At 42.2% G+C, this 19,593-nt stretch overlaps 1 protein-coding gene across 1 annotated transcript in view; it reads left to right on the top strand.

The window, feature by feature from the left end:
• LOC311140892 (small G protein signaling modulator 1-like) overlaps positions 1–19,593 on the top strand; it is a gene marked incomplete at both ends in the record, with an annotated part of 107,511 nt that overhangs the window by 10,525 nt on the left and 77,393 nt on the right. The window contains one exon of the mRNA XM_084176164.1: positions 16,702–16,777. Within this exon, the coding sequence (XP_084032290.1) occupies positions 16,702–16,777 (76 nt within the window). The remainder of the gene's footprint in view (positions 1–16,701; positions 16,778–19,593) is intronic.

Consider the following 19,593-nt stretch of genomic DNA (forward strand, 5'->3'; position numbering starts at 1 on the left):
GACCAAGTCCATATTATGACAAGAACAGCTCAAATAAGCAAAGAGAAACGATAGCCCATCATTACTTTAATATAATAATAATTAGTCATTTAGCAGACGCTCTTATCCAGAGCGACTTACATGAGCAATTAGGGTTAAGTGCCTTGCTCAAGGGCACATCAACAGATTTTTCACCTAGTCGGCTCGGGGATTAGAACCAGCGACCTTTCGGTTACTGGCACAACGCTCTTAACCACTAAGCTACCTGCCGCCCTGTAGACATGAAGGTCAGTCAATATGGAAAGTTTCAAGAACTTTGTAAGTTTCTTCAAGTGCAATCATGAAACTGGCTCTCATGAGGACTGCCACAGGAATGGAAGACCCAGAGTTACCTCTGCTGCAGAGGATAAGTTAATTAGAGTTAACTGCACCTCAGATTGCAGCCCAAATAAATGCTTCAGATTTCAAGTAACAGACACATCTCAACATCAACTGTTCAGAGGAGACTGTGTGAATCAGGCCTTCATGGTCGAATTGCTGCAGAGAAACCACTACTAAAAGACACCAATAAGAAGAAGAGACTTGCTTGGGCCAAGAAACACGAGCAATGGACATTAGACCGGTGGAAATCTGTCCTTTGGTCTGATGAGTCCAAATTTGAGATTTTTGGTTCCAGCTGCCGTGTCTTTGTGAGACGCAGAGAAGGTGAACGGATGATCTCTGCGTGTGTTGTTCCCATCGTGAAGCATGGAGGAGGAGGTGTGATGGTGTGGGGGTGCTTTGCTGGTGACACTGTCAGTGATTTATTTAGAATTCAAGGCACACTTAACCAGCATGGCTACCACAGCATTCTGCAGCGATACGCCATCCCATCTCATTTGCGCTTAGTGGGACTATCATCTGTTTTTCAACAGGAAAATGACGGAACACCTACTGGCTGTGTAAGGGATATTTTACCAAGAAGGAGAGTGATGGAGTGCTGCATCAGATGACCTGGCCTCCACAATCCCCCGACCTCAACCCAATTGAGATGGTTTGGGATGAGTTGGACCGCAGAGTGAAGGAAAAGCAGCCAACAAGTGCTCAGCATATGTGAGAACTCCTTCAAGACTGTTGGAAAAGCATTCCAGGTGAAGCTGGTTGAGAGAATGCCAAGAGTGTGCAAAGCTGTCATCAAGGCAAAGGGTGGCTACTTTGAAGAATCTCAAATATAAAATATATATATATATATATATATATATATATATATATAAAGGAAGAGAAGCTTAGGCTTCCCCTAATCCCAGAGATATGCTGGTGGCATGCTACGACACCAACATGTATTTCTTAATGTCAGATGGCTACTGCGTCTGCTATACAGATATAGACGTACAGAAGGAGGGTAATTAGTTAATTTTCGATCCAAACATTTTGTATAAAGATGAGCATTATATTTTTAGATTATAGAAGTAACTCTGGTAGGCCTGTCAATTTAAATCTGTCCCTTAGGATATGGTTTCAGCCAGGCCACAACCAATGCATCATATACAGTGGGGGAAAAAAGTATTTAGTCAGCCACCAATTGTGCAAGTTCTCCCACTTAAAAAGATGAGAGAGGCCTGTAATTTTCATCATAGGTACACGTCAACTATGACAGACAAAATGAGAAAAAAAAATCCAGAAAATCACATTGTAGGATTTTTTATGAATTTATTTGCAAATTATGGTGGAAAATAAGTATTTGGTCAATTACAAAAGTTTCTCAATACTTTGTTATATACCCTTTGTTGGCAATGACACAGGTCAAACGTTTTCTGTAAGTCTTCACAAGGTTTTCACACACTGTTGCTGGTATTTTGGCCCATTCCTCCATGCAGATCTCCTCTAGAGCAGTGATGTTTTGGGGCTGTCGCTGGGCAACACGGACTTTCAACTCCCTCCAAAGATTTTCTATGGGGTTGAGATCTGGAGACTGGCTAGGCCACTCCAGGACCTTGAAATGCTTCTTACGAAGCCACTCCTTCGTTGCCCGGGCGGTGTGTTTGGGATCATTGTCATGCTGAAAGACCCAGCCACGTTTCATCTTCAATGCCCTTGCTGATGGAAGGAGGTTTTCACTCAAAATCTCACGATACATGGCCCCATTCATTCTTTCCTTTACACGGATCAGTCGTCCTGGTCCCTTTGCAGAAAAACAGCCCCAAAGCGTGATGTTTCCACCCCCATGCTTCACAGTAGGTATGGTGTTCTTTGGATGCAACTCAGCATTCTTTGTCCTCCAAACACGACAAGTTGAGTTTTTACCAAAAAGTTATATTTTGGTTTCATCTGACCATATGACATTCTCCCAATCCTCTTCTGGATCATCCAAATGCACTCTAGCAAACTTCAGACGGGCCTGGACATGTACTGGCTTAAGCAGGGGGACACGTCTCGCACTGCAGGATTTGAGTCCCTGGCGGCGTAGTGTGTTACTGATGGTAGGCTTTGTTACTTTGGTCCCAGCTCTCTGCAGGTCATTCACTAGGTCCCCCTGTGTGGTTCTGGGATTTTTGCTCACCGTTCTTGTGATCATTTTGACCCCACGGGGTGAGATCTTGCGTGGAGCCCCAGATCGAGGGAGATTATCAGTGGTCTTGTATGTCTTCCATTTCCTAATAATTGCTCCCACAGTTGATTTCTTCAAACCAAGCTGCTTACCTATTGCAGATTCAGTCTTCCCAGCCTGGTGCAGGTCTACAATTTTGTTTCTGGTGTCCTTTGACAGCTCTTTGGTCTTGGCCATAGTGGAGTTTGGAGTGTGACTGTTTGAGGTTGTGGACAGGTGTCTTTTATACTGATAACAAGTTCAAACCTGTGCCATTAATACAGGTAACGAGTGGAGGACAGAGGAGCCTCTTAAAGAAGAAGTTACAGGTCTGTGAGAGCCAGAAATCTTGCTTGTTTGTAGGTGACCAAATACTTATTTTCCACCATAATTTGCAAATAAATTCATTAAAAATTCTACAATGTGATTTTCTGGAGAACAAAATTCTCAATTTGTCTGTCATAGTTGACGTGTACCTATGATGAAAATTACAGGCCTCTCTCATCTTTTTAAGTGGGAGAACTTGCACAATTGGTGGCTGACTAAATACTTTTTTTCCCCACTGTAATTATGACGCCCAGTCTCGGGGAAACCTCTCGCTGTGTCTCCAGGTTAAAAGGGATTTCAAATCATACATGAATAGAAGACAATGCATACAGATGAGAATGTTTTAGAACAGGGGTCAACCCATTCAATCCAGCCCATGGGAGGTTTGAGTATGATTTATAATTTATACATACTTTTTTGAGGGGGAGGTGAAATGATTAGATAGAAAGTATGTAGAAATTATAACAGACCTATATATTTTCAAATAACTGCCCTTTTTCTGGCCCGGAAATAGATTTTGACATATGGTCAAAAACAAAACTGTGTGGCCCTCGAAAAATCGATGTGGCCCTTGAGCCAAAAAGTGTGTTATTACCTGGGTGAGACATATGACAGATCACAGGAAAGGAAATCCTCTGTTGTCATTGATAATGAGGTAATCACCCGGGTTCCCATGGCTACATGATTTTGCGTATTTAACCTATTTTACTCAGGGGAATGTGTTATCAAGCTTTGTGAATAAACAATGGTTATTACTAGTGTTGGCAGATTAATAATATATACTACAAAATAGTAATTAGTTGAACTACCTTTTTACCTAAGTAATTTTGATGTGAATGAATTCATCAGTCTTGTCTCAAGTCTATCACTTCTCAGTAAGATGTGAGTCATTCACTCTAAACATGCACAGTAGGAACTGTCACCTACAACCATTTTCTGTCATATAAAATCTGTGAACATGTTTTTGTGTAGAGACCATGCATGAGGATGCATTTGTAAGCCTGGGTGATTTGTAAGTCGCTCTGGAAAAGAGCGTCTGCTAATGAAAATGTAACCTTGGTAAGGCTTACATGATTGTGCTAGTTGTCTTTCACTATAACAGCCCATGGGTATGGGGAATGGTGTATGGGCTTTGGTCTGTCTTCCCTCTGTTCTGATTGTGGCTGTGTAGCAGGAGTTCATGTGAAGACTGTGTAAATCCTGGATCTACTCTGTCCAAGCCCCCTTACGTGGTAGTGGAGGGTTGCCAGGTTTGATGAGATATTGTCCCCACCGTGACAGCAGAGATATAGAGTGATACTTGAGAGAGAATATACTATAGTGTTCACGCTCATCTTTCTGAGTCTTTCTGAAGCAGCTGGATACACTGGTCCTAAGCCACAACAGGCTGTCTTCTGTACCAAATGCCACCAGGAATAACCTAACTTTGCGTAGGCTGGATCTCAGTGTCAAAAGCATCGATAAACTAGGCTACTCCAATTTTGCCAATCTAACAGGACTCAAAATATTCCATATTTTCCATTATAAAATCCCCAACCTTGAAGCTTGTATTATTCAACATTTTAGGAACATGAAGGTCCTAAGCATTGGAGCAAACAAATTCAAGACTTTGAGTGATGCTTTCAAGAATGGTTTGCAACAACTAGATATCTTTGATATGCCAGGCGGTTTATTAGAAACTATCCGTAATGGAGACTTTAAAAACTTGTGATCACTTAAAACCTTGCACCCCCCTACCATCTCCTAAGATTGCAGGTGGTCTATGCCTACCACCTCTTCCTGGCTTATCTCCACGATACCAAGAGGAGGAAGATCTGGAGAGCGAGTGGTGCTCTCGGGAGATCCAAGTGGCCAGCTTCCCTCTGTTTGATGAGCAGAAGGACGTTCTGATCCTGGAAATCCCAGACCAGCAGCTCTCTCCCTACCACCGCATGAGGACGCTGGTGAAGAGATGCACCTACTTGAGCTGGCCCAGAGCTGGGGAGCACACTGGGGTCTTCTGGGAAAAACTCAGTGGCTCTGGAGACCAGGGACTGCCCTGCTGAGGAGAACCCCATTCTGTCCGGGGTAGAAAGGGTATGATAGCGAGATTCTAAATTAATAGTAAATGGACCAGAAACTGTATTTTAAAAAATAGCAATGAAAGAGAAATAACAGTTTTTATGTATCAACTGCATAGCTATGATTTACAATATTAACTTTTATGTGTTCTATAATCAAGAAACTGATTTTGGCAAATATTATGCAATTTCCTGATGACGTACAGTATGATGATATTTTGACTTCTCTAGTTCTCTTTTCTACGCTAGTTTTTCTGTTTTGTCTTAATAACCCTGTTTTTTGTTTCCCATTTCCTTTCACTTCCCTTTTCTATTCACCTTTTTTCTTCCTAAATGTTCTTTAATTTGTTAAATGATTTTTGCTTCATGTAAGCCATGTTGGGATTGTTTTTGTAATTAAATTTCACAGATATCTGCCATCTTGTTTATTATGCCAGCTCTAGCTAGCCTATCTACTAGCTACTGTATCTACACTGAGTATACAAAACATTAACGCGGTCCTCTGTAGCTCAGCTGGTAGAGCACAGCGCTTGTAACGCCAAGGTAGTGGGTTCGATCCCCGGGACCACCCATACACAAAAATGTATGCACGCATGACTGTAAGTCGCTTTGGATAAAAGCGTCTGCTAAATGGCATATTATTATTATTATTATTAAGAACACCTGCTCTTTCCATGACATAGACTGACCAGGTGAAAGCTAAGATCCCTTGTTGATGTCACTTGTTAAATCCACTTCAACCAATGAAGGGGAGGAGACAGATTAAAGAAGGATTTTTAAGCCTTGAGACAATTGAGACATGGATTGTGTATGTGTGCCAATCAGAGGGTGAATGGGCAAGACAAAATATTAAAAGGGGAATTTCACCCTGGGGGGATCTGGGCTTGTTTTCATCATGTATGAGGGGGTGGGATCTGAAAATACATGTAGTCCTGCTTTGTGGCATTACGCGAAGGCTCTATGTTATACTGATTGCACTATACGTTTTTGTGGGTATAGATATGGTTGTCCTTGTTCGATAAAGCCATTGGACGTCTTTCAGCGATGTTCCTATAGGCGGATTCATTAGTATATACACAAGTAGACACATTTTTTCCAGTCTCTGAAAGACTACAACTTGTGTTGGGCGGTACTTCGGGCTCTGGCCCCCATCCAAAGCAGACTTTTTTGAAAAGTATAATTTTTTTCCTGCAAGCCACCTAGCTAGCTAGCTAACTTTAGTTTATCTACTGAAACCCATATTGTGCATTGCTGGCTAAAATACTACTGTGTGACAGTGGGGGGAAATACAATTATTTTTCTGTTCGCAAACTTAGCTAGCTATGTAGCTAGCTAGGTAGCTAGCTAATTAGCTAAGTTAGCTAGCTAAACAACTACCGGTAGCCATATCTATGACAGAAAATAGAATCGTTTTTACAATCAGAGATCTTTTGTATCTCGATTGTAAAACCTCTTCTCTTTTTTGTCATAGATATGGCTAGCTACTAAACAGCAAGCTACAACGTTTCAACCAGCCACCTAAAGCTAGGTTTACCAGCAAACGTTAGCACATGACTGGAGTTGGCTAGCTAGTTAGCCTGGCGCCTGCTAAGTTGTTATGCATTATGCCTCGCATTTGTAACTTGGTAACAAACGTGTAACATCAGCAAATGTAAATAATTTTACTGGCTAGCTATGTTGGTTATGATTATGACCTTGGATACATTTCTATCGCACAAAATTATAGGCATGATGCACTCACTAACTGTAAGTCGCTCTGGATAAGAGCGTCTGCTAAATGACTAAAATGTAAAATGTAAAACTCTAAATAACAAGTATTGCATATCCAGCAAGCCAGTTGTAGTGCCTGGGCTTCTTCCTGGAGTGGATTCTAGATGCATAAACAGAAATCCTTTGCCTGTGTGTGTCATTGTAGCGCAACTGTATCCCATGAACTATATCCCTCTCGAGGGACTAGACATTATGCTTGATTTCAAAAAGATGACTCATGAAGAGCTAAATGGAAGTTTGATCATGACAACACTTCTCCCACAGCTTTACAAGCATAGCAGCAGGAAGTAGAGGTGCTGAGGGTGCTGCAGCACTCCCTGACGCAGCACCCTCAGCACCCCTACTTCCTGCTGCTATGCTTGTAAAGCTGTGGGAGAAGTGTTGTCATGATCAAACTTATATATATATATATATATATATACACACACACAGTACCAGTCAAAAGTGTTGACACACCTACTCATTCAAGGGTTTTTCTTTATTTTTACTATTTTCTATATTGTAGAATAATAGTGAAGACATCAAAGCGATGAAATAACACAAATGGAATCATGTAGTAACCAAAAAAGTGTTAAACAAATCAAAATATATTTTAGATTTTAGATTCTTCAAAGTAGCCACCATTTGCCTTGATGACAGCTTTGCACACTCTTGGCATTCTCTCAACCAGCTTCATGAAGAATGCTTTTTCAACAGTCTTGAAGGAGTTACCACATATGCTGAGCACTTGTTGGCTGCTTTTCCTTCACTCTGCCGTCCAACTCATCCCAAACCATCTCAATTGGGTTGAGGTCGGGTGATTGTGGAGGCCAGGTCATCTGATGCAGCACTCCATCACTCTCCTTCTTGGTAAAATAGCCCTTACACAGCCTGGAGGTGTGTTTTGGGTCATTGTCCTGTTGTAAAACAAATGATAGTCCCACTAAGCGCAAACGAGATGGGATGGCGTATCGCTGCAGAATGCTGTGGTAGCCATGCTGATTAAGTGTGCCTTGAATTGTAAATAACTCACAGACAGTGTCACCAGCAAAGCACCCCCACACCATCACACCTCCTCCTCCTTGCTTCACCGTGGGAACCACACATGCGGAGATCATCCATTCACCTACTCTGCGTCTCACAAAGACACGGCGGTTGGAACCAGAAATCTCACATTTGGACTCATCAGACCAAAGGACAGATTTCCACCGGTCTAATGTCCATGGCTTGTTTTTCTTGGCCCAAGCAAGTCTCTTCTTATTATTAGTGTCCTTTAGTAGTGGTTTCTTTGCAGCAATTTGACCATGAAGGTCTGATTCACGCATTCTCCTCTGAACAGTTGATGTTGATGTGTCTGTTATTTGAACTCTGTGAAGCATTTATTTGGGCTTCAATCTGAGGCTGGTAACTCTAATGAACTTATCCTCTGCAGCAGAGGTAACTCTGGGTCTTCCTTTCCTGTGGCGGTCCTCATGAGAGGCAGTTTCATCATAGCGCTTGATGGTTTGTGCGACTGCACTTGAAGAAACTTTCAAAGTTCTTAAAATGTTCTGGATTGACTGACCTTCATGTCTTAAAGTCGTTTCGCTTTGCTTATTTGAGCTGTTCTTGCAATAAATTGGTATTTTACCAAATAGGGCTATCTTCTGTTTAGCCCCCCTACCTTGTCACAACACAACTGATTGGCGCAAACGCATTAAGAAGGAAAGAAATTCCACAAATTAACTTTTAACAAGGCACACCTGTTAATTGAAATTAATTCCAGGTGACTACCTCATGAAGCTGGTTGAGAGAATGCCAAGAGTGTGCAAAGCTGCCATCAAGGCAAAGGGTGGCTACTTTGAAGAATCTCAAATCTATTTTGATTTGTTTAACACTTGTTTTGGTTACTACATGATTCCATATGTGTTATTTCATCGTTTTGATGTCTTCACTATTATTCTACAATGTAGAAAATAGTAAAAATAAAGAAAAACCCTTGAATGAGTAGGTGTGTCCAAACTTTTGACTAGTACTGTATATGGCAAGATTTTTGTTAACACAAAAGTAGTGCACTGGGCCTTTAATAGTCCTGTATTAGCGGACCGATATAGCCATCTGCAGTGCGGGCAAAAAGTGTTTTTCTACCCCCCAATCTGTAACTACAGTTCTCTGCACTTGTGTGTCTCTACACCTGAGACACACTCAGACACACTGAACTGTACTACACTGTTCATACAATTTTTTTGTATGTTACTTTTACCATACAACATTGTTGTTGAATACCCAGTTCTCTTGAGTTAGCATTATTGTGTAGTGTACTCTCCTGTACAACAATACATGTACTGTCTAAGCACAACCCTGCACAACCAAAACCCCCTTCCTCATCTCAAAGTACTGTCTGTAAACCTCCCCCAGCCCATTGACTTAGACAGATCATTCTTGTTAATTGCAGGGGAATTTAGTAGACATGTCTTTGAATTGTTTTGAGAATCTGCAGAGAGAATTATGTGGTTGTGTCATTACTGTTGTAGTCTTGATTTTATACCTTTCAGTGTCCCTTGCTTGTTTCTGTCCCACAATCTTATAGTGTTCTATAACTGCAAGGTGTGCCCGCTCCCTCATGCTTGTGTACCCAGAAATGCCCCCGCTTTGGGGTATTTTTCAGCAGGGCACTGTGGAATGACTCCAGATAACCTGAGTTTTACAAAAAGAAAAGGTAAAAAGAGAAGAGGGGTAGACTAAATTGATTACATGGTCTGGAAGGTACTCTAGTCCTCAGGCTACCTCTAACCACCTGTAACACCATAACACAAACCATACAAACACTACCCAATTCATGTTTATACCATGCTTACTGTAAATTGAGCTGTCTTAGCCATCAGCTTGTAAATATTTTGGCCAACTTACCTTCACCTTGTGCAGAGCTAGGGGTTGGAAGCGCATGTTGGTGGAATCAGATTCTGTACCACTTACAACAAAATACACAACAATACACAATTTAACCACCCCACTAATTGTATTGATCTCTATTAGACTAGCTAGCTAAGCATATATAACATGGACATTTCAGTATTGTCAGCTTGCTGTTAGCTAACTAGCGTCACTAAATTGGCAGCAAGATTGCTAGCCAGCGGAGACTGGCTGAGAACCCACTAACTAACCATAGACAATTTATACACATTCATCATAGCTACCAACACACAGAGCGAGTTAGATAGCTATATATTGAAATTTTTTGTAATGGAGTGTTTTCCAGACAAGGGTGGAATAGATGGCTACCAAATTGAGATACTCTTTATTTGGTAACATTAGCTAATGTCAGTCAAAGATAGAACGAACAAACAAACATGTTTACTCTGCTGAAGGTAGCTACCAGTCTAACAGTGACTACTATGGCATAGGCGAAATTGATTGACAGTGTGTATACCAAAAGATAGCTATATGATTTAGCTGATGGCTTTCAGAGTTCAATACAGGACTGTAGCAAAGATTTTTATAGCTAAACCAAGATAGACCACAGCCCGTCGTTTCAAATGGGAACAAATGAGTCATAGTGGGCAGAACAAGCAAGGTGGTGGGCAGAGCCAAGCATGAGCTAGCGAGATCCTATTGGTGCGTTCTAGTAACATTTGCATATTTCCATTAGGGAACGCCTACTCTGTGAAGTGTGCTTGTGCAATAACTACATTTGCCTTTGCACTCCTAAACAACGGGGGAAAAAAAACACTTTGGCAAAGGGTAAAGTCTACAAAACTTAGTCCACTCTGTTTGTAACAGATTCTAGTTTTGGGAACAGAAAACTGTATTGAGATCAAATGTTTCATAGATGACAAAGTTAGCAGAATGTCGGCCAAGATCCATCTCATTCCATCTTCTCCCACTGCCGGCCACTGGGCTTCCTCACTACCATATTTGATAGTGAGTGGAAACGCCAAGCGGATGCTTCACATTTATACATCCGGGGAAATATCTGTCTCATTGTTCTATCTGTGAGTGTAGCGTTAGCTAGCTAGCTAACTTACTCAGCTAGGCTAGCAAGCCAGCTAACGTTAGGTTACCTTTAATTGAGAATCTTCCATTATGTTGTGAAGAAAAAAATAACAGCTGTCGTCGAAATGGATTCCCCATCAGTTCAGCCTGAAAATCCCTCTGATAATTTTTGGTCACCGCATCAATCCTGATAGCCATAAGCCACTGGCAGAATCTGGGTGAATCTCTGGTAGGTAGAATGGTGAAAGATAACTCATTTTTGCGCTTGTTTGTAAATAGCACAGCAATTCACAGAACATCACACGGGCATGATGAAACAGTGAAAAACAAATGTTTTCTGAAAAATCTTGCCTAGAGAAGTTCTGTGATTACTGCGTGAAGTAAACAAAGCCGTTACTCAAGTTTTTGGCCACGCCCCCTTTACCTAGCGGTCAGTATCAGCATTCGCTATGAACCCCGGACTTTGTGGTTCACTATTAGCAGACTAATACACAGGGAGAAACTTCCTGATTCTACCAGTAAAATTAAAATGTGCTAGTTCTAGCTTGTGGTTTGGATAATTGTGATGTTTATGATAAAAATGTAACGTTAATATAGTAATGACTACATGCCGTGGCAGAGCCAGGGTGAAATTCCCCTTTAAGTGCCTTTGAACTGGGTATGGTAGTAGGTTTGTGTCAAGAACTGCAACGCTGCTGGGTTTTTCACGCTCAGTTTCCTGTATGTATCAACAATGGCAACCACCCAAAGGTAATCCAGCCAACTACACACAACTTTGGGAACCAATTGAGTCAACATTGGCCAACATTCCTGTAGAACGCTTTCAACACCTTGTAGAGTCCATGCCCCAACGAATTGAGGCTGTTTTGAGGGGAAAATGGGGGATGTTTTAGCCAACAGAGCAACAAAACTGGAACTCAGAGAAGGTGGTGTCACCAATGTACTCCAGCCAACATATTATGGGCAAGTTTCACATCCACAAATTGAAATGGCTGAGTTTATCCTTATGTGACTCAACCTCAAACTCCTGTTAGCTTGCTGAGTCTGTTACACTTTACACCCTTTTGAGCTCTTTATCCTCACAGAGACCATATGCACCAATGTGAACGTCTGGGTTCAAACACTGGGTTCTCCTGTACGCCAAAAGACTGTGTTTGCCCACTGATCTGATTCTAGGACATTAGCAAGTCTACAGGTCTTTGGCAAGGTTACTCATCACATGATCGTAGTTCACTGAACCACCTCTAAATTAAATCAAATCACATTTTATTGGTCACATACCGTGGCTTGCGAAAGTATTCACCCCCCTTGGCATTTTTCCTATTTTGTTGCCTTACAACCTGGAATTAAAATGGATTTTTTGGGGGTTTGTATCATTTGATTTACACAACATGCCTACCACTTTGAAGATGCAAAATATATATTTTTTGTGTAACAAACAAGAAATAAGACAAGAAAACACAAAACTTGAGCGTGCATAACTATTCATCCCCCCAAAGTCAATACTTTGTAGAGCCACCTTTTGCAACAATTACAGCTGCAAACGTCAAACGTGTTAGCTTATTTTTTCTTTAAGCAATGGCTTTTTTCTGGCCACTCTTCCGTAAAGCCCAGCTCTGTGGAGTGTACGGCTTAAAGTGGTCCTATGGACAGATACTCCAATCTCCGCTGTGGAGCTTTGCAGTTCCTTCAGGGTTATCTTTGGTCTCTTTGTTGCCTCTCTGATTAATGCCCTTCTTGCCTGGTCCGTGAGTTTTGGTGGGTGGCCCTCTCTTGGCAGGTTTGTTGTGGTGCCATATTCTTTCCATTTTTTTATAATGGATTTAAATGGTACTCCGTGGGATGTTCAAAGTGTAGGATATTATTTTATAACCCAACCCTGATCTGTGCTTCTTCACAACTTTGTCCCTGACGTGTTTGGAGAGCTCCTTGGTCTTCATGGTGCCGCTTGCTTGGTGGTGCCCCTTGCTTAGTAGTGTTGCAGACTCTGGGGCCTTTCAGAACAGGTGTGTATACAGTGGAGAGAACAAGTATTTGATACACTGTCGATTTTGCAGGTTTTCCTACTTACAAAGCATGTAGAGGTCTGTAATTTGTATCATAGGTACACTTCAACTGTTAGAGACGGAATCTAAAAAATCCAGAAAATCACATTGTATGATTTTTAAGTAATTAATTTACATTTTATTGCATGACATAAGTATTTGATACATCAGAAAAGCAGTACTTAATATTTGGTACAGAAACTTTTGTTTGCAATTACAGAGATCATACGTTTCCTGTAGGTCTTAACCAGGTTTGCACACACTGCAGCAGGGATTTTGGCCCACTCCTCCATACAGACCTTCTCCAGATCCTTCAGGTTTCGGGGCTGTCGCTGTGGAATACGGACTTTCAGCTCCCTCCAAAGATTTTCTATTGGGTTCAGGTCTGGTGACTGGCTAGGCCACTCCAGGACCTTGAGATGCTTCTTACAGAGCCACTCCTTAGTTACCCTGGCTGTGTGTTTCGGGTCGTTGTCATGCTGGAAGACCCAGCCACGACCCATCTTCAATGCTCTTACTGAGGGAAGGAGGTTGTTGGCCAAGATCTCGCAATACATGGCCCCATCCATCCTCCCCTCAATACGGTGCAGTCGTCCTGTCCCCTTTGCAGAAAAGCATCCCCAAAGAATGATGTTTCCACCTCTATGCTTCACGGTTGGGATGGTGTTCTTGGGGTTGTACTCATCCTTCTTCTTCCTCCAAACACGTTGAGTGGAGTTTAGACCAAAAAGCTCTATTTTTGTCTCATCAGACCACATGACCTTCTCCCATTCCTCCTCTGGATCATCCAGATGGTCATTGGCAAACTTCAGATGGGCCTGGACATGAGCTGGCTTGAGCAGGGGGACCTTGCGTGCGCTGCAGGATTTTAATCCATGACGGCGTAGTGTGTTACTAATGGTTTTCTTTGAGACTGTGGTCCCAGCTCTCTTCAGGTCATTGACCAGGTCTTGCCGTGTAGTTCTGGGCTGATCCCTCACCTTCCTCATGATCATTGATGCCCCACGAGGTGAGATCTTGCATGGAGCCCCAGACCGAGGGTGATTGACCGTCATCTTGAACTTCTTCCATTTTCCAATAATTGCGCCAACAGTTGTTGCCTTCTCACCAAGCTGCTTGTCTATTGTCCTGTAGCCCATCCCAGCCTTGTGCAGGTCTACAATTTTATCCCAGATGTCCTTACACAGCTCTCTGGTCTTGGCCATTGTGGAGAGGTTGGAGTCTGTTTGATTCATTGTGTGGACAGGTGTCTTTTATACAGGTAACGAGTTCAAACAGGTGCAGTTAATACAGGTAATGAGTGGAGAACAGGAGGGCTTCTTAAAGAAAAACCAACAGGTCTGTGAGAGCCGGAATTCTTACTGGTTGGTAGGTGATCAAATACTTATGTCATGCAATAAAATGCAAATTAATTACTTAAAAATCATACAATGTGATTTTCTGGATGTTTTAGATTCCGTCTCTCACAGTTGAAGTGTACATATGATACAAATTACAGACCTCTACATGCTTTGTAAGTAGGAAAACCTGCAAAATCGGCAGTGTATCAAATACTTGTTCTCCTCATTGTATATACTGAGATCATGTGACAGATCATATGACACTTAGATTGCACACAGGTGGACTTTATTTAACTAATTATGTGACTTCTGAAGGTAATTGGTTGCACCAGATCTTATTTAGGGGCTTCATAGCAAAGGAGGTGAATACATGTGCATGCACCACTTTTCCGTGATTTATTTTTTTGAATTTTTTTTCATTTCACTTCACCAATTTGGACTATTTTGTGTATTCAAATAAAAATCCATTTAAATTACAGGTTGTAATGCAACAAAATAGGAAAAACGCCAAGGGGGATGAATACTTTTGCAAGGCACTGTAGTGAAATGTTTGTGTTTCTAGCTCCAACAGTGCAGTAATATCAACAATTCACAACAATACACATAATACACACAATCTAAAAGTAAAATAATGGAATTATTACACTTATGACAGATCATCTTACCTTCAGGGCCTGGTTTCCCGATAGCGATGGAACTTTGGTTTACAAGTGTTTTAACGATGCATTTTTCCTACAATAGCCGAATATGTTTTTCCCAAATGTCACGCCCTGGCTCTGGGGACTCTTATATGTTGAGCCAGGGTGTGTAGGTTTCATTGTTTAGTTTTCTAGGTTTGTGTTCTAGTTCTTGTATTTCTATGTTGGCCAGGGTGGTTCCCAATCAGAGGCAGCTGTAGCTTGTTGTCTCTGATTGGGGACCATACTTAGGCAGCCTGTTTGGCACTGTTATTTTGTGGGATCTTGTTCCGTAAGGTTTGTTTTGGTGTATAACCTAGGACTTCACGTATCGTTTGTTGTTTTGTTTTGATCGTGTGTTAAGTACGTAATAAAGATGTACGGTTATCACGCTGCGCCTTGGTCCGCTTCTTACGACGATCGTGACACCAAAACACCACGCAGAAAGAACATTCGCTAAGTGTGTCGAAAGAAAGGCAGTGCTGCTCTCTGATCAGCTTTCTCCATTCAAATGTTACCTTAACATTATAATTTTTCCACAATACTGACGACGGATCAGCTCCTAGAGCGATAATATCACCTAATGGCTGTAAATATTGAGGCGGCTTATTCTAATGCTTACCCTATAATAATGCAATCAATCACAGATTCATTTGGCACATCATTGTGCACATGTTACACATCATTAAATATATTTAGGCAAATTACAGGCAGTAGCCTACAATTAGCAAAATAGAACTCAATTGAATGAACATTATATTTATTTCAATATTATTTAATTATATAGGCCTATGTAGCCTATACTGTAGGCTATTTATCTTTTACTGCAGTCATCCCAGTTTTCATTTGATGCATCTTTTTATCCTTTGCTTGTTTTTAACAATTGCAAAGACATTGGCAACTTTGTGTTTGTAGTCAACTTCGTTATGAAGTTATCGGCAGTCACAGAGAGACAGTTAAACATCTTGATTCTATGTTTAGTGGATATCGTACGACGCACTTAGCTGTTCTCCTACGAAGGTTCTAATGATGAACATAGCCTTCAGATGCTTTTGGGAAACCGGACCCAGGTCTGTTTAACCATACTAGATTTACAATCAGAGATTGCAACATAGAGGCAGTTAAACAATCAAGTCATTTGAAATATTTTGCTTCAATGGAGCATTCTTTTTAAAATCTGCCCTCTGTAGTGATATTCAAATGTATTCTATGTCTGCACAGATGTTTGTGTGTGCGTGTGTTTGTGGCTTTGTGGCTTTGTTCTCTAGGCAGGCTCCCCCTCTCTTCGTGCAGTGTAATATCTCCTCTGAGGAAAGACTCAATACAACAGGAAATGAGTGCTATCTGGGCTGCTCTATCTGCAGGCTGATTTCCAGGACACAGAGCAATGGCAGTGCTAGGAGATGTCCTCATATTCACCAGGGTCAGAGTTATCAGGCATCTGGGGCGCAGGTCTGATGTTGTCCCTGTGAGCAGCCTGTGTCCGGGTCAGCAAGGGGGAAACCCTGGTGTCGATAATACCAAACGTTTGTACTTTAAAACTCTCCTCCCGCTTGTTTTTCAGAGGCTGTGTGTTTGACTGAGGTTTATGCTGGTTGTGACGTCACCGAATCAATTGCAGGTGTCGTATAGTGCCAGCCTTGGCGAGACATGAAAAGCCTGCGACACTGTGCTCTCACCCTCTCTTTCTCAATTCACATCTAAAGAGGTTTGATTGTAAAGCCAGTCTGTGAAGTGGGCCCCAGAGGTGTGGGTAAATTAGCACCCCACTCACCCAACATCAACCCTCTTCAGCCCTATCCATCTGAGATCTGCTTAATGCAAGTTGGATGACTCATCCATTGAACTTGGCATGCACTCTTCCGGCTCTGCTTAATCTCTCTCTCTCTCTCTCTCTCTCTCTCTCTCTCTCTCTCTCTCTCTCTCTCTCTCTCTCTCTCTCTCTCTCTCTCTCTCTCTCTCTCTCTCTCTCTCTGTCATTCACAGGTGAAGCAGATCATGGAAGAGGCTGTCACCAGAAAGTTTGTACATGAAGACAGCAGCCACATTGTCTCATTTTGTGGTGAGTTTCAACTATTGGGACATATTTGGTAGTATTTGCTCATTAATCACCTGCCCTACAACAGAAAAAAATCAAACATTTACATTTTAGCAGACGCTCTTATCCAGAGCGACTTACAGTTAGTGAATACATATTTTTTTATACTGGCCCCCCGTGGGAATCGAACCCACAACCCTGGCGTTGCAAACGCCATGCCCTATCAACTGAGCTACATCCCTGCCGGCCATTCCATCCCCTACCCTGGACAACACTGGGCCAATTGTGCACCGCCCATGAGTCTCCCGGTCACGGCCAGCTGCGACAGAGCCTGGATTCAAACCAGGATCTCTAGTGGCACAGTTAGCACTGCTATGCAGTGCCTTAGACCACTGCGCCACTCAGGAGTAACCCAAACCTTTTGTCATTGTGCCAATCAGAAGGAACAGGTATCCTGTCAGACACGAGTCAGTCAGGTTTCATTGGTCAGGCTGTTATTCCAACATGCAGTGCATTCAGAAAGTATTCAGACCCCTTGACTTTTACCACATTTGTTACGCTACAGCCGTATTCTTAAATTGATTAAATAGTTTTTTTTCCCCTCATCAATCTACACACAATACCCCATAATGACAAAGCAAAAACAGGTTTAGACATTTTTTCTCATTTATATATTTTTTAAAACTGATATCACAATTACATAAGTATTCAGACCCTTTATTCAGTACTTTGTTGAAACACCTTAGGCAGCGATTACAGCCTAGAGTCTTTTTTGTATTTATTTTATTTAACCTTTATTTAACTAGGCAAGTCAGTTAAGAACAAATTCTTATTTACAATGACGGCCTACACCGGCCAAACCCGGACGACGCTGGGCCAATTGTGCGCCGCCCTATGGGACTCCCAATCACGGCTGGTTGTGATACAGCCTGGAATCGAACCAGGGGGTCTGTAGTGACGCCTCAAGCACTGAGATGCAGTGCCTTAGACCGCTGCGCCACTCGGGAGGAGTCTTTTTGGGTATGACGCTACAAGCTTGGCAATCCTGTATTTGGGGAGTTTCTGCCATTCTTCTCTGCAGATCCTCTCAAGCTCTGTCAGGTTGGATGGGGAGCATCACTGCACAGCTATTTTCAGGTCTCTCCAGAGATGTTAGATCGGGTTCAAGTCCGGGCTCTGGCTGGGCCACTCAAGGACATTCAGAGACTTGTCCCGAAGCCACTCCTGCGTTGTCTTGGCTGTGTGCTTAGGGTCGTTGTCCTGTTGGAAGGTGAACCTTCGCCCCAGTCTGAGGTCCTGAGCGCTCTGGAGCAGGTTTTCATGAAGGATCTCTCTGTACTTTGCTCCGTTCATCTTTCCCTCAATCCTGGCTAGTCTCCCAGTCCCTGCTGCTGAAAAACATCCCCACAGCATGATACTGTCACCACCATGCTTCACCGTAGGGATGGTGCCAGGATTCCTCCAGACGTGACGCTTGGCATTCAGGCCATAGAGTTAAATCTTGGTTTCATCAGACCAGAGAATCATGTTTCTCATGGTCTGAGAGTCTTTAGGTGCCTTTTGGCAAACTCCAAGCGGGCTGTCATGTGCCTTTTACTGAGGAGTGGCTTCCGTCTGGCCACTCTACCATAAAGGCCTGATTGGTGGAGTGCTGCAGAGATGGTTGTCCTTCTGGAAGGTTCTCCCATCTCCACAGAGGAACTGTTTTCGCTTTGTCATTATGGGGTATTGTGTGTAGATTGATGAGGAAAATGTTTGATTTAATCAATTTTAGAATAAGGCTGTAATGTAACAAAATGTGGAAAAAGTCAAGGGGTCTGAATACTTTCCGAATGCAGTTTATGGTATAAGAACCGTACTGGTTTCCCTTTTTCTGATCCCTTAAAAGACTTCTATAAAACCTGACATCACAAAGAAAACCTGTCAGAATTATATCATTGCAACTATTTCTGGGATGCCTCTTATGTAACACAGCCAGGGAACAAGGTCGTCAAGCCCCGTCAAGAGTTTAGGTGATTTAACACTTTGTTGTTGGTAGAAAAAGGGCTTGTTGAAAGCATAAGGATAGGTGATAATGACTATCTGCTGTACTGCATTGGGGTGTGAAAGAATAATCTCACAGTCATTCTTCACAGGCTCATCAAGCCTCACCGACATCCTACCGAAGGATATTTTATCAACTGATAAAAGTGGTAGAGGAAAGGTCCAAATCTGCATATCACGTCAACCTCTGGGTGGAGGGTTTGAGGGTCTGCTAGCCAGGGCCATGTACAGACCTTTGCTCGGAGTTAAAAAAAAAGGGCACCTTAATTACATAAAATGTTCTGCAAAAACACACTCACTCATCACACATTGTAGGCTAAGCAAGCTAGAACCAAAGGTGAAATGTTAGTTAAGTATCTTTGCTAGAAGCACTACTGGGTTGGCCTTTATCAGCTGATCATCGCTAATCTGTGTTTCCTCTGGACATTTTTGTTGCAGTGTCGTTTGTAGAACAACTGTGAAAAGGTCCGCTCAGGTTGCTTTTTAAAAGGACATACTTCCTGCTTTATAATATAAATAATATGCCATTTAGCAGACGCTTTTATCCAAAGCGACTTACAGTCATGCGTGCATACATTTTTTGTGTATGGGTGGTCCCGGGGATCGAACCCACTACCTTGGCGTTACAAGCGCCGTGCTCTACCAGCTGAGCTGCTTTGTTTTCTTATTTTTTTATGTCATGAGCCAAGGCAAAATGTTTAGGCAAAAGTTACAATAAGTTAGCTTTAAAACTGCAGTGCATGTCAGAGCACATTTTCTCACAGCCTCATGGCAAAAAGTGTAGAATAGCATGAGAT

The sequence above is a fragment of the Coregonus lavaretus genome (assembly GCF_964263955.1).
Source record: "Coregonus lavaretus genome assembly, chromosome: 14".
In the NCBI taxonomy this organism is placed as follows: Eukaryota; Metazoa; Chordata; class Actinopteri; order Salmoniformes; family Salmonidae; genus Coregonus; species Coregonus lavaretus.